The sequence below is a fragment of the Lytechinus pictus genome, chromosome 9 (assembly GCF_037042905.1).
Source record: "Lytechinus pictus isolate F3 Inbred chromosome 9, Lp3.0, whole genome shotgun sequence".
NCBI classification, from domain to species: Eukaryota; Metazoa; Echinodermata; class Echinoidea; order Temnopleuroida; family Toxopneustidae; genus Lytechinus; species Lytechinus pictus.
In genome coordinates, this window is record NC_087253.1 from 10364478 (window position 1) to 10379811 (window position 15334).

Consider the following 15334-nt stretch of genomic DNA (forward strand, 5'->3'; position numbering starts at 1 on the left):
GTATGATATCTCTACTGTTAGTGATTTATGTAACAATTGGCCATCCATACTTAAACCACAACTTTAAACCTGAGTTTAAGTTAAACCCGACTACAGTATACGGGCCTATCCATCTAATCTGTTTTGCAACTTAGCCCAATAATCATTTTGTCTCGTGAGACAATAATGTACTTATACTTGGTCTAAAACCACTTCTTTTTTTATTAGATTAACTTTTTTCCAAACCAAATACTATGAGATAAAGTGGGAAAATGTTTAATTGGTGGAGACTAAGGAAATTAGAATATCTGAGCATTAGACTAAATGAATATGGTTGGGCCAAACTGACAGTAGTCAAAGTGGCCCATATTCTGAAGTTGGGTTTTACTTAAACTCAAGTTTAAGTTGGGGTTTAACTATGGAAAGCCAGTTGTTCCATAAATCTCTTTACAGTAGAGATTCGATGTATCAGTTCATTTGACTTCCAAAACATTATTAACCGCCTGGGAAGGATAAGTACATGTATGACAGTTGTCTTCCCCATTAAAGAATTAGTAAAGAGCACAGTAAACATGAGAAGCAATCACTGTAAACAAAATTTTGAAACGTTTGGCTTCCCATAATATTAGCAGAGAGTAAGACCATGGTCTAAGTTAAACCCGACTTCAGAATACGGGCCATTGGGTTTAGCCATGAAGATGTTAGACAATCAGAGGGTGACACAACATATTCTCATGCGACATTTGCTCCGGTCTTAACATCTCAGAGGCCATATGATTAGAGTTGGGACTGCAATAGAGTTTATGGTTCAGAACAATAAGATAAGGATTATGGTTTAGTGTTGGAGGTTAGATTTTATATTTGGCTTAACGTGCAGATCTTCCATGATAGCAATTGTCTCCAGAGCAGATGTCATGGAACTGGTGGGTGTTTCATAAAGCTGTTTCTAAGATACGAATGACTTTACACACGACTGGTGATCCTTTCTTATGCTGTGATAGCTCTATGTACTTGAGTTATGACCTAAGAACATGTTCCAGTCGTGCGTAAAGTTGTGCGTAACTTTACGAACAGCTTTATGAAACACCAACCTGATCAGAGAAATTAGGCCATCTAATATTAGACTAAGTATATAGAAATGGATGGACTCACCCCAGAGGAAGTTCATCAGAGCATTCGCTGTCAAGTCGCTTCCTGACAACGTAGATCCCAGACTGCAATTTCATTCCGTCGTAAGAGTCGAAACTACTCCTCCGACTGCTCATCCTCGACGACACATCCACCATCCTCTTCTCCACAGAAACAGCAAGCTCCTCGACTTCACTGCCCAAGATGGATTCCTCCGCAGCCACACGCATGGCCAACTCATGCAGGACTCGCGGTGGCATGTGGTGCCTGGCACGGGAGTGCTGGAACTGTGTCTGGAATCGCAAGACTAGTCGAGAGCACTGGACCAACAGGCTTTGTTGGTAGAGAGAGGCAGCACAACGGGCGATGGTTTGGAGTGTGTACTTGCGGATGCGGCCGTCGTTGTGTAAACAGTAGAGGGAGCTCTTGCTTACGCTCATATCTAATAAACCTGATGATCCAAACACATAAATTTCATTTCATCTACTTCAAGTTCTCCTTACAAAACAAATAACATACAAGTAGATAGATTGATAGACAGATAGATACTTCTGCGCCTTAAGTTCCATACTGTCAACAACAAAAAAAGAAGTTGTGAAGTTCAATAAAAGACAAGATATAAGAGTTTCTTTGACAGCATTTTTTAGCTGACTGCTTGAATTTCTTCTGTATTCAATCAAGTACTAGTGAGGGTTAATGTTGATCATTTTTGGCAAATTATATATCATTTTAAATCTTGGGATGTGCTTTTCCACACTCATTAAAAATCTAAAATTCATTTAGGGCGACTTACATGCATTGTTGGTTGGGGGTGGCTGGTCACACATACATGAGTACAAGTTCTAGTGCAATAGACCAGTTCGTAGTTACTTCATGGACAATTTTGGTCAAATGACCTTTCATTTCTTTCATTATGATAGGCAGATTTCAAAGCAAGATATTACTTAAGCTTGCCTTACATAGCAGGATGAAGAAATTGAAAAGACCAGGTGACTAGAATAGCACACCAATGAACACTTTATGAAGGTACTTGTTGCATTCCTACTTTGAATGCATATCATAGCATGTTGCACAATGTGCTTGGCAAATTGTGAAATACCAGTCGTTCGTGGACGCATTGTTGTTTTTGTGGATGTAAATGAAAACCACAAATCACAAGAATATATAAATAATTAAGACATCAAAGTTGGTGCTTATCTCATTAGATTTTAAACCACCATGTCACTTAAGTACAAATGACCTTCCTCTGATCATGCGTAGAATCTTTTGATCATGCGCAGAAAGGAACTACGAACTGGCTTATTGAAATAAGCATGCATACAGAAGGAAAAATGTTCTATAAAAAACATACCTGAAATATCATTTGTCCAAAACAGGACGTTTACTTTGACAGGATCAAAGACAAAGACTCCTCGCTCATTCCACGTCACCAAGAATTGATTGCTAAGGAAAAAGAGGACAAAATGAAGGAAAAGAATAGGTATTTAACAGCATTTGTCCAAGTTTGTTTGGAAGTGCATAATGACATGAATTGGTACATGATATGAGATACACAAGGACTGAATATTATTGTCATTATTATTGATGAATTATAATTTCTGGAATATTTCTTCAAAGATGTTGTTCCCCTGGCGACAATGACCCAAATCCTGACCCAAAATGACAATCTTCTTTGCTTTACAATAGGGATTTTTCGCACCGCCACGCAGAACGAATTCAATAAAAAAAGTAAATGTATTGAAAATGCAGGTCAAATGACCATAAACAGCTGGGAGGTCTTTGTTGAAAAATGGTGAACCGGGACAGCAACTTCGTCATAAGTTTCAGAGCTGACAAATAATTGCAAATGCGTCTTTTGTCCAGAATCTAGGACGAGACTGTTTTGATTCACCAATTTTCGACAGAATTTCTTGGTTGCTCTTTGTCAAGAAGGGATGTGACAATAGATTTTCGATCTTCTTGAAAGTGTTCTGTATTGCGGTGTGAAAGCTCCCTAATGAGAAAGGTCTCAAACAACCCTGCTGTTTATTGGGTGACTTTGATCTACAACAAAAATCTCAGAGAGTGATAATTTCAAGAGAAAGGTTTGAAAATCATGATCACACCCATCACAGATTATCCTCACTTTCGCTTTTTTTTTTTTTTTTTTTAATGCATATTGCCCCCCACTACAGTAAAGATTCTGAATATAATAAAATATACCAGACTTAAAAGTGTCCAAATGATTAGATGTGGACTTACCCGAGAGGACGGAGTATAGGGAAAGCAAGGGACTGGGGAGGATGTTTGTCGTCATCAGATGAAAATTTCACTTCTCGTCTGGAGGAGAAAAAAGAAATATTTTAGGTTGATAATTAACATCTACCTCATCATCGTTCACCATTGCTAAACGGTAAACTACACATATCACTAAACATCAGTCATCGTCATCATCACTTATAACATTATCATCATCATTATGGTTAGCATCATCATAATCATCATCACCGCCATCACCATCGTTATCATAAACACCATCTTCATCATCATCACCATCATCATCAGAATTATCATAATGACCATAGTCATCATCATCATCAGCATCATCATCACCACCACCACCATAATCATTATCATCATCATCATCAGCATTATCATAATGAACATAGTCATCATCATCATCATCACCACCACCACCATAATCATTATCATCATCATCACCATCATAATTGTCATCATCATCATTATGTTCATCAGCATTGATTTAGATTTATGTGTTTTACTGAAGGTATCAATAAAAATATCACTGAAATAGAAATAATGAAACAAAAAGATTTTCATCATCAATACTACACTGTACATGCATATATCATGCACTTTTCTTACTGCTTTGTGAAATTAAGCGAACTTTAGAAAACCATAATTTTTTTTTCATTTTGATGGAATTTCCTGTGTTATACTTGTTTACAATTTCTATATTGCATTTGATGCACTTGCTGCCTGGTAGAACTGCCAGAAATCTTACCCTTTGCCCATGACAGGAAGCGGGGGAGTGGCTAGAAGCTGTTTGAACTGATGTGTGTTGAGCACTTGACAAAGTGTGTTGGCCTTGATAAAGGGTATAGAAATATAAACAGCAGAGGTTATTAATCAGTACATGAACTTAGGAAAGTGGGATTGAATGGGGATGGAAAGGGCACAGTTTTAGCCAAACATTAATTCAGTTAACTTTTTCTGTCCCCGGCGTTCCAATGATTGATATTTCTTATTTTGTATCGTTTATACTGAAATGTATTTTTGTATTATTTGCCGAATAAATAATAATAATATTTCAGGAAACTTTATGAATTACTCACAAAGAGAGAAATTTAATAATCAATAATCATTAACATACAAAATAGCTGCTAAATAAACATTATCAAAGAGCCAGTAATGAGAACTTTATCCACTAAAAACAATGGCAATTTTATTTCAAGGAGAAACATAAGCAGAATAGAAAGAAAAATACAAGGAAACACAAACAAATCACAAAGTTTTAGAGATACATGTAGCATTATAGACAATAATTTTACCTCCCACAGTCTGCTTCCTGGCCTTGCACAAAAGATAGAGGGCTTCTCACTTCCAATCTTACTCAAAAAACAAGCTCCATAAGCACCATCTCTGTAAATCAAATAGTCATAAGGTCAACAATTGCTATTAAAGCAAACCAATGCACATATAAATAGAAAAGAACAGTCTGGTTTTAATATACACAGAGTAAAAGAGTATAAAACTTTGATGGATCCGGGAATTTACAAACTGCAAGTGTATGAAATTCTAATTTTTACATAAAATAAATTATAAACATGTTCAGACCTTGAATAAGAAAAGATATAACGGTATACATATATTTTACAAATTAACCTTGAGATTACTGGATTGAGTTTACTGGATTCTGAAAGTTGATGTCGCTAATCAAATAAACAGACAATGAAAGTACTAACCTTAGTTTTGAACCAATCTGGAAAGAGAGTCGCCTGAACAATGAAAACAAACAATTAAAAAACTTGGTTAAACTTAATTATTAAAAGGGGAGTTTCAACCAACATCAAGTTATTTTGGTTAACCAATAGAAAATTTCATCTCTCTGTTTTAATTCATCAAAAGGTTTTATGAAGAGTTTTACGAAGGTCAGTTGGGTAAGATAAATTTCAATTCAATCAATTCAATTTCAATTTATTTGCTCATAAAAATCCATACAAAAACACTACATATACAAAGTATCGTATTCACAAAAAAGAAAAACAACAACAACAAATAGAAATAAACATTGGATTGAATATGAGAGGGACAGCAAGAAAGGAACAAGCCTTGTGATTAGCTGATCCTATAACATAATAATTATACAAGACTTCAATAACAACGATAAAAAAAATCACTAAATTACAACGTAAGGGGGTGCCTTTTATGCCTGAATGAAATTTATAGAAACAAACTTATTATGAATAACTATTTAATATAGCATCAAACAAAATTTGTCCTTAGCAATATCACCCATCACAAAACACTATCTTACTTTTTAGGGTCGCATAAGTAGCACCTCGTCAGAGTAGAGATCAGAAGTCTCTCTTCGGCAAAGTCCATCTGAACGACACTTGAGTCGACATCGACAACCAACTCTGACTGGAACTTGAAGAGGCCTGATGGCTAAGAATAGAAATAATGATCATGGTCATCATCACAGTAATATCGTGATCAGAATGATGATAGAGATGATGAGTGTTAGGATTTTGAGCACAGTAATGATGGGAATAACGACACGGATCAAGATCATGATCTAAATCATCATAATGGTGGATGATGATGAGGAGAATGGTGGATGATGAGGAGGAGGGGGAGGAGGAAGAGGAGGATGAGGATAATGATGATGATTATGATGATGGAGATGAAGATGATAGCAGTGATGATGTTGAAGTTGATTTTGACGGTGACGATAATGATGGGTATTGTGATGATGGTGTACATGATGAAGATAAAGATGACAATGATGATTATGATAATGATGGCGATTGTGATGACAATGTTGATGGTAGGAATGATGTTGAAAATATAAACAGCAATAGAAAATAACAAAATAATATCTATTACAGCCCACCCGTTTAGACAGATCCTTTCAGTAATTTGAAATGTCATTGAAGCCCTGCTCATACCTTTGTGTTTTGAACTACACATTGCCGTATTAGCTTAACGCAGCAATTCTTGGAAAGGATCCCAGCCCCATCCTAACAAGTACATACATGTACCTTACTGCTATCAGTATTTGAGACTTTTTTACCCTCTATCATCCCCAAAGAACACTCTTAGCCCCCCGTCCCAACAGTGACGTACCTTACTGCTATCTGTATTTGTGACAGTGATGTGCCCTATATCATCCCCAAAGAACACTCTTAGCCCCCCCCCCCCCCCCCCCCCGTCCCAACAGTGACGTACCTTACTGCTATCTGTATTTGTGACAGTGATGCGCCCTCTATCATCTCCGGAGAAGAGTCTTAGCCCCGCCCCATCCCAGCAGAGACTGGTGATTGTGTGATTACGATGGGTCTGTGTAGCTACCAGTCTCTCTGCCTTCTGCCGCGAGGAAATGTTCAGCTGCCACGCGATGACAGCTCCTCCACTTTTCATAAGGAAAAGAGTTGAATTAGACAAAATATCCAAATACTTTAGTAACAGGTAAAATTTAAGAACAGGAATGAGTAGTGAATGCTGAAAACAAAATTAAATAGGGCAATTCCATAAAATACTGTATGTACATCCGACCCCCTATATGTGGGACCTTCATGAAATTTCCTGTCTCAGATTTCTGACAGTCTGTAATGTTTTCAAAGGACCATGACTTGGTCAGTTTATGATGCAAAGTAAGACTTGAGAAAAATGGGGATCGGATGTACAAAAAGGTTATCATTTTATGGCATTGCCCAATAAGCCTGTTCACGGTTGTAAATTGCGCACGAGCAGAAAAAGGTCATTTGAGATAAACCATGAAGGTGGCTTTCAAATTCACTGACATAGGCATTTGTGATTTGATGATTATTCATGTATTCCTTTCAAAATATTCATTTTATCACATCCAAGCTGAAGAGTAATAAATAGAGCCTTCATAATCACTGGTATTTGACAGTAGCCTAAACAATAGTCAAATGTGCCAAAGGCAGACAATAAAACAGATTTCCAAACTTTATCCCTGATGTACTATTCTAGTCACCTGGTCTATACAATGCCTTTTGTTCTTAGAATTTGAATACTCTACCGCAACATCTACATTTGAAAATGATTGTGCTTATCCTAATGAAAAATCACAAAGGTCATTTGAGAAAAGTTTATCATGAGCTAACCGTGAACTGGCTTATATTTGTTAACTGATGGTTCTCAACTCCTCCATATCTTTTCATAGAGATCATATTCACCTCCAATCATATCGTTCTAAATCTTGTATCTGTGCATCAGACCAAAATTGTTTTAAAAATTATAAAATTTCAATACAAATTCTATTTTCTGCCACATATCATGAACATATGATAATTTCCTTACATTTTAATATTCATTTATGTATTCATTTGTTTATTTATTCATTTATCTATCTATTAATCTATTTTATTTATTAATTCATTCATTTTATCTATTCAATCATTTATTCATTCATTCATCCATCCATCCATCCGTTCTTTCATTCATCCATTCATTCATCCGTCCATCCATCTTTTCATTCATCCATCAATCCATCCATCCATTAATTCATTCATTTAATCACTGGCCAATAGATAAACCTAAAAGGATCAACTATAATACAAATAATACCAATCAAAATACTTCTACATGTGAAACATGTGGACAGCTGATCGATCACTTGAGAAGCGAATTTTATGTCAATCCGCAGTGCTCTTTAAAAGCATGCGCGAATAGGACGCACACGAATATAATTGAGTAGTATGCATGCACCTAACTCAAGTTTGACACTTTAACCAAACCCATGCCTAGAGTGAAGACTAGACTCCAAGCAGAGCCATATCGAGTCTCACTAGTTAAAGATACATACCAGTTGTGGTAACGATCTCAAAATTACTTCAAACAGAATCCAATAGAATTACCCCACAAGTGTTTGTATTTATAAATGAAAAATATGTGCCAAATAGCTTTGGGAGAAAATGCGTAATTGCTGAGAAATGAGCAAAATAAGCATGGAATCCCATCAATGTCGGGTATTTTTCCAAACAATATTAATACACTGTCCCACATGAGCTTTTTTGTGTGAATGATCATCAGAATTATCGGTCTCGAGCTAAGATTTCATGCTTTCATTAATATACCAGATCTTTGATATATGATAATATGGTGACGATTAACCTTGAATTTAAAGACTTTCTCATGAAATAATTGTTTGCTGCAGCTACTATCTTTTACCTTTAAGACTCTGCATTATGCACTATGGAAATTGTGAAAATCAAGGGTCTGTGTCCGCAGACTAATTAAGCATCTGCAAATCAAATGTAAAGTACATGTAACACCATAATGAGATTCCAATTTTTATTTCAATCAGAACCTAATGTTTATTACCTCGTTGCCAAGCCGATCACTTTTTCATTTGGAGAGAAAAGAGCTTTTGTGAGTCCTTCCTGTAAAGACAAATAGGTGGTGGTGGTGATTTTTTACCTGATTGCTAAGAAAGCATAAATGCTTAGCAAGCAACCAGGAGACCGACGGCTTAAGGTCCTCTCCGAAGGACCTGGTACTGAGGATCAATGCCTTACCAAAGGGCACTAGCGCACCAAGTGGGAATCGAACCCGGGTCACCGCAATACGAATCCCCCGCTCTACCGACTGAGCTACCGCGCCTCCAAATAATAATAATCAAAATAATATTAGTGACAATAACAATAATAATGTGAAGCATGTATATCAAAATTAACTAAAATGCATGCAAAATATGGAATAGCAGAAGAAAAATAAATAAAAATCAATTAAATCAGGGGGGCACTCAACTATATATAGAACACATGCGCGAACACAGGTTTACAAACCCTCCTAAACAAGATTTATCCATTGGTCAAACCTATACCCTATTCAAGTATTTACGTGTGCATTTTTTTACGATTTTGACCCCTCAACCCTATAAGGACTGGGCACTGGGGGGGGGCATGATGGCCCCTCTTCTGACCTCGGCCGCCGTTCGCGCGATGGCGAAAAAATTCGGCACACACATTCTTTACCACATAAACTATACGGCAGTATAAAAAAAAATTCTGAAAACAATTATTTTTTTATTTATTATGAATGAAATATGCAAATTTATTCATGAAAAACATTATTTGCAAATTTAACACCTAATTTCACTTCAATATTTTTTTTCCAGATGTCATCTTTGTAATCTAATTTAAAGTTTCCACAAAGAAAAATTGCGAAAGCCAATTTAATCCTTTGTATTTCTTTGTTTTTAGAATTTCTTATGTACTTTTTTGTTTTTTCATCTTTTGTTTTTCATTGTTTTTTTCAATGGAAATTATTACAGACCATTTGACAACTAAAATAAATCCAAAATTAATCGAGCAGATCAATTATAACGAAAAATAATCACTCTTTTATAAATTTCATCTCCCATAGACTTTGTACACAAAGTATTAAATTGAGCCATTTTTGGCATGACATTGTCTCGTAAAAAGTCACGTGAAGCGTCGAGGGGGGCCACCAGTCCTATTAGGGTTAACATGTACATGTATAACCCATAAAAATATATGTGTTTTACCCCACAACCCTACCCCTTTTGCTTGATTTTGGCCTTTGCCTTTTTGACACCCTAAACGTGTCACAAGCGTGATGTGCCATGATCAGCAAAAATTACCTTTTACACATATTTTTGGTGGCGCGTGTGTACAGCAATATAGTTGAGTGCCCCCCCCCCACCCGTCAATTATAATGTTGATGGATGTTACCTTCAAAACGTTTCTCTCATTTCTGTGCATTTATAAAACACATCAGGGGGAAATTCCCTATTTAAACAAACATTACAAATGTTAGTGTACATGGTTTGCATGTGACTAGAACTTCACATAAACACAATTACATGTAATAAAAAAATACAATCATGTGATTCTACATGATACCAACGTTGACCTTGTTGTTCAGAGTACATGTATATGTACATGTATAAGAGAGCAAGTTCATATTAGTCTATAAGCACAGACTCAAATTTGACACTTTAAACGATATAAAAGTTCATAGAACGGCGATGCATGAGATTTTATTCAGGGAACTGCTCTTTAGTAACAGATCACCAGGCGTTGTGTAAGGGGATAGGCTGTGATACAGGCATGAGACTTTTAGGCCCGAATTCACAAAGGTGGTTTTGAAAACCCACGGTTGAATCCATGGTTTATGCAGATTTCCTGTATAAATTACGCTTATTTTACCGCGTATATTAACAAATGTCAAATGCTGATGCGCGCTTTTGTCACAGTGTTGAATTTAGGTCCTAAGATCAATCACTAAGTCTTCTAATTAGTTGCAAATTTGTGAATGGTTGCTGGTCTATTTCTTGCATCAATAAGTATAAATGAATTTGATATAGTTACACTTGATCTATCACTTGTAAATTTTCAATTGAAATTTGCAAATATTTTCTGGCAACACCCCAAAAGTTACTATTAATATTTGTTAGGCATCACCTGCACCTGGGAGGCGAAAAGCAAACTGAATCACTGTGATCCGCAGGTCTCTCCTTCCAATATAACTGATTGGGAAGATTGCAGGTGGTTTAGTACACTGGGGTTTCCCCCTTCTCTTATCAGGGTTCCCAGCTTTTCAAGAAAACAAAATTCCCTGATATTTCCCTGATGAAGTTTAGAAACTCCCTGATACCGGTAATTATTCAAACCTATTGCCAGTTTTGCATGTTTTCTAGGTTTTTTTAAGTTGTTGCAGTGAATTACATTTTTTTTTAAAAAACACCAAAAAAAACCACCATAACCAGTCATTCAATTAATGATGGTTTGATATGCTACAATATATACCAGAGTCTGACTGACTACCGTGCTTTCGACTTCAGGGCCGATCAAAATTCCCTGATATTTTCCTTCATTTAAAACATTTTTCCCTGATTTGAGGGGTTTTTTAAATCGCATTCCCTGATTTTTCCCTGACTGGAAAAAAGTAAAATAATTTTCCCTGATTTCCCTAATGGGCTGGGAACACTGTCTTATACGAATAGTGCAGCGGGTTCTTATCTAGCAAAGGTGAATAGTTAGATCACATTATCATGTGACTTGAGTTGGTTAAATAGTCTTAACTTCATACCTTATTACCAATCTGCATCAAGTATTTGAGTGTATCCCTCTGGAAGATATAGAGACCGCCGTGTGACGATCCCAGTGCTATGTACTGACGACAGCAAGTAATACATGTGTACTGAAAATAATAATAAGTGAGTACTTGACTGCAAATTTGTAAAATACCAAACAAAGAAATCCAAGTAAATTAACAAGAAACATATATGAAAAAAAGTACAAATAAACATTTAAATAACTCTTCAATGTGACATTTTAATTATCCACGTGCCTATCAACATCATAACAAGCAGAAAAAGGGAAAACAGTTGAGAGCCTTATAAATGACTATAGATTTTTCAGACATTCCCAAAGGCTCTCAGCATTACGGCAAACTGGTATTGGTTTGGCGGATTTTCGAATATGTGAAATTATTTTTTTTTCAAATGGCATCTCTATCCGCTTTGTTGGGTGGTCGTTTAAGAGTGGGCGAAGGAGATGGGGGCAACTCATCAGGTGGGGAAAAATTACATGGGGGCTTGGGGCAATTTGCCTCCAAAATGGTCAAAAGAGCCCTAGAAAATCCCCATTCACTGCAATGCTAAAAGCTTATCAAATGTTGCAGATTTAATAAGGCAGTAGGATGTGAAAAGCGGCCAACAAAAATAAGTTTTTGTATGCAACTCATGCATAATTCCTTTGAAACTACATCATTACTTTTTAAATAGGAGTCCACTCTTCTTCTTCTTCTTCCAGTCTGGTACAGTCCGCCACTGGCGTATTATCGTACCTTGTGCTTGTCAAGTGCTGAATGTACGGTGCAAGTAAAAACTTCTACAATGGACTATGTGAAGCTGAAAAACCAAACTAAAACTTAACGAAGCTTGACACACTGCACCTTCAGCTTGAAGAGCTCCAATGAGGTGCAGTTGACAGTGACAGGCGGTAATGAATTCCACAGCCTGATAGCGTCTGGGTAAAATGATGTTTGAAGAAATCCTGTCCTTGCATACGGAACCTGGAGTTTATGTGGATTTCCACTCCACATCTACATGCAACACATTTAATAGGCTTTATCAATGGGTACTTACCAGCTAGGGAAACAATTAATTGCAAATATTTCTAGGGCTACATTTTCACCAGCCCAAATTGGCTAAACTATGATACAGGGAATACTGAACCGTCTGTGAATTTCAAAGGCTTTTTTTTTTTTTTTCCAGGGCTTTGCAGTCATTTCGGGTGCCAAATTTGCCTGGGTCCCCATATATGACAATCTCCCTGCACTCACCTTTAACCTCTTTGACCCTTGGACTGGAAGCAAGAGGTCATCATGTGACCTGAGGTCGGTGAAGATGTGTGAGGACCTGTCGTCTTCCGATGAACGAACACTAGCACACACAGGACTATCCATAGTCAGTTGACTTCAATACACAGTTATGCAGAAGTAGATGCACTAAATCTAGATAAATTCAAAACAATATTATGAAGAAAAATAGTTATTAAAGAATTATGACTATTAGGCTGTTGCAATGCAAGAAACTTGGAATTAATTGCAAGTCAATTTTACCGGTAGGCTTGGGAGTAAACATCGATTGATCGAATGGCTTGCCGCCGATTGCTATTCGATTAGTAAAATTCACACTGTTTGAATGTTCGGCAGATCCCGGTTAGACACTTGGGCCCGTATTCTGAAGTCGGGTTAAACTTTATAGACCGTGGTCTAACTCTGTGCTAAAATTATGGGAAGCCAAAAGTGTCAACATTTTTATTAAGTTGTATGTTTCTTATGTTTACTGTGCTCTTTCCTGATTCATTGATGGTGAAGAAAATCATTTATTTATACTTCCTAGACAATTATGAATGATTTGAGAGCAAAATGAGCTAAAATATGATATCTCTACTGTTAGTGATTTATGTAATTGGCTATCCATACTTAAACCACAACCTTAAACATGAGTTTAAGTTAAACCCGACTTCAGAATACGGGCCTTGGGATCACTCGAATACTCAAGTAATAACTTAACAAAATGACAAGATAACAATGAAAATAATTGTTTTTAAATACTTGATACAGGTTTAAAAATTATGTTATCGAGGTAATTTGTCAACAAGTGGAGCGCCTCTACCAGTCTCACCTGCATTACACGATTCAATATAGCAGCAGTGCTGACTTTGAAAACTACTAATTATTCACAAAAAACACCATTCATATAATGATACAATACTATGTTCTTTGACCCGAAATGGCATTTGACCTTGATCATGTGGCCTAAGACTTGTCAGTGATACTTTATTACCCCTTTGTCCATATTTCATAAACTATGAAAGTTATGGCAGCAATTTAATAATTACCTCGAACATGGCCAAAGTTCATTGACCTAAAATGACCTTTGACCTTGGTCATGCGACCTGAAACACGCACAGGATGTTCTGTGATACTCGATTACTCTTAAGTCCAAGTTTTTTTAACTAGAGAACAATACACTTTCAGAATGGTAATTCAACAAATACCCCCATCATGCCCCAGTTAAAGGTTCAAATGATAAAAATTTTGACAGATATTTCAAATGAAAATATTGGTTTAGGAAAGATTTTTCATTAGAACAAGGTCAAAGGTCATTTTAGGTCAATGAATCTCATTTCATAAGTTTCTTTTGACATATTTATCATAATTGGACATGTCATCATGGACATGGTCATGAGCAGTAGAGGCGCACGGCCAATATTGGAGACTGTCTCCAATGTGGGAGATTATCTCCAATATCAGAGACTTTTGTAAAGAATTTGGGTATCCAATTTCAGAGACAGTCTTGAGTTTTGGAGTCCAATTTCCTTTGTTTACATTTGCTGCAAAAGGATTACCTTGGCGGCAAATAAAAATGTGATAAGCAGATTCCTCATGAAAAATTACCCCTTTTGACTATATACTTTCAAAATTCACCGTCTACCTTTGTTTTGATAAGGATTTTTGTTGTCAATCACACACAAAACAAATGGGCTTCTCACCTTCTGACCTCGGTGAGACAAAATTTTGGGTGGAAAAAATCATGCTTTTGTTGGTGTTGTTTCTTTTGTCCTTTTGCAAAGCAAGTTTCCAATGTGGGAGATTGTCTACCCTATTTTAGTATTGGAGAGAGTCTCCCATATTGGCCGTGCGCCTCTAGGCTCTACTGATGAGCACTCATCCAATTTGACATGTATGATGTTTTCAAAAGACAAAATGTAATAATAAACTTAAGTCATGTTTCATGCAGAAGTTCAAAGTTAAAACTTTGTTTTATTTAAAATTATTGATGTAAAAAACCCGCGAGCCTTCACCATGTTGGGTTCAGGATCGATGATGTTAATTATTGTGGAGCTCGATCGCTCCTCTCAGGCTCAGCCGGGCGGTCGAGTTACCGTACTTCGCGATGCTCACGCGGGAGCTTCCCGGGGAAATACTGCGTCCTACCGTAGGCAAAGTATTGGCTCAGTTCGGGCTCGGGCTCAAAGACAAAGTCACCAAAGAACGGGCAGCCTCAAATCGAATCGGAGCCCTCATTTCAAGAAACTTAACAGTGCAGTGAGAATGCATTCCAAGTATTTACTGATACCGTACTCACATTACATTGACAGCTTCATCTTGTACTGTATTCAATCCCGTAAACAAGACGAGGTAGTTTTACCACTCGCCGAGTTTGGCCATCCGTCAACATTTACGATCCTAGACGTAACGTAGACCCCACCCCTCTAGCTCTGTCACCTGACCCAGACACCACCACCGGGCCGGGACTACCCCCCCCCCCTTCCAGGCCAACAACACCCCCTCCCACCGGTATGACAAATGTTATTTGAGGGGATGTGGGTGAGGGTTCGTGCATGGGTGGGCCGTGGGTGTGTCTATACCACTGCCTGCATGTTACTAAGACCATGGACCTCTGTCAGAGTAGTAGGTCCGATTTGAGACTATGCTG

The 15334-nt window shown here is 37.1% G+C and overlaps 1 protein-coding gene across 3 annotated transcripts in view; it reads right to left on the bottom strand.

The window, feature by feature from the left end:
- The window catches only part of LOC129268309 (uncharacterized), a 41763-nt gene extending 26671 nt beyond the window's left edge, over window positions 1-15092 (bottom strand). For 2 of the 3 annotated variants that reach the window (XM_064104637.1, XM_064104638.1), the window contains exons 1-12: window positions 14984-15092; window positions 12670-12840; window positions 11413-11523; window positions 8680-8738; window positions 6559-6742; window positions 5645-5775; window positions 5073-5105; window positions 4659-4749; window positions 4112-4194; window positions 3349-3426; window positions 2459-2550; window positions 1132-1558 (exon numbers count right to left, since the gene is read on the bottom strand). In XM_064104637.1, the coding sequence (XP_063960707.1) occupies window positions 1132-1558; window positions 2459-2550; window positions 3349-3426; window positions 4112-4194; window positions 4659-4749; window positions 5073-5105; window positions 5645-5775; window positions 6559-6742; window positions 8680-8738; window positions 11413-11523; window positions 12670-12792 (1412 nt within the window). In that variant the 5' untranslated portion in view covers window positions 12793-12840; window positions 14984-15092. Of the gene's footprint in view, window positions 1-1131; window positions 1559-2458; window positions 2551-3348; window positions 3427-4111; window positions 4195-4658; window positions 4750-5072; window positions 5106-5644; window positions 5776-6456; window positions 6479-6558; window positions 6743-8679; window positions 8739-11412; window positions 11524-12669; window positions 12841-14983 lie in introns of those variants that run through there. The other variant, XM_064104639.1, reaches the window with a different exon arrangement.
- Between the last annotated feature and the right edge of the window lie 242 nt (window positions 15093-15334).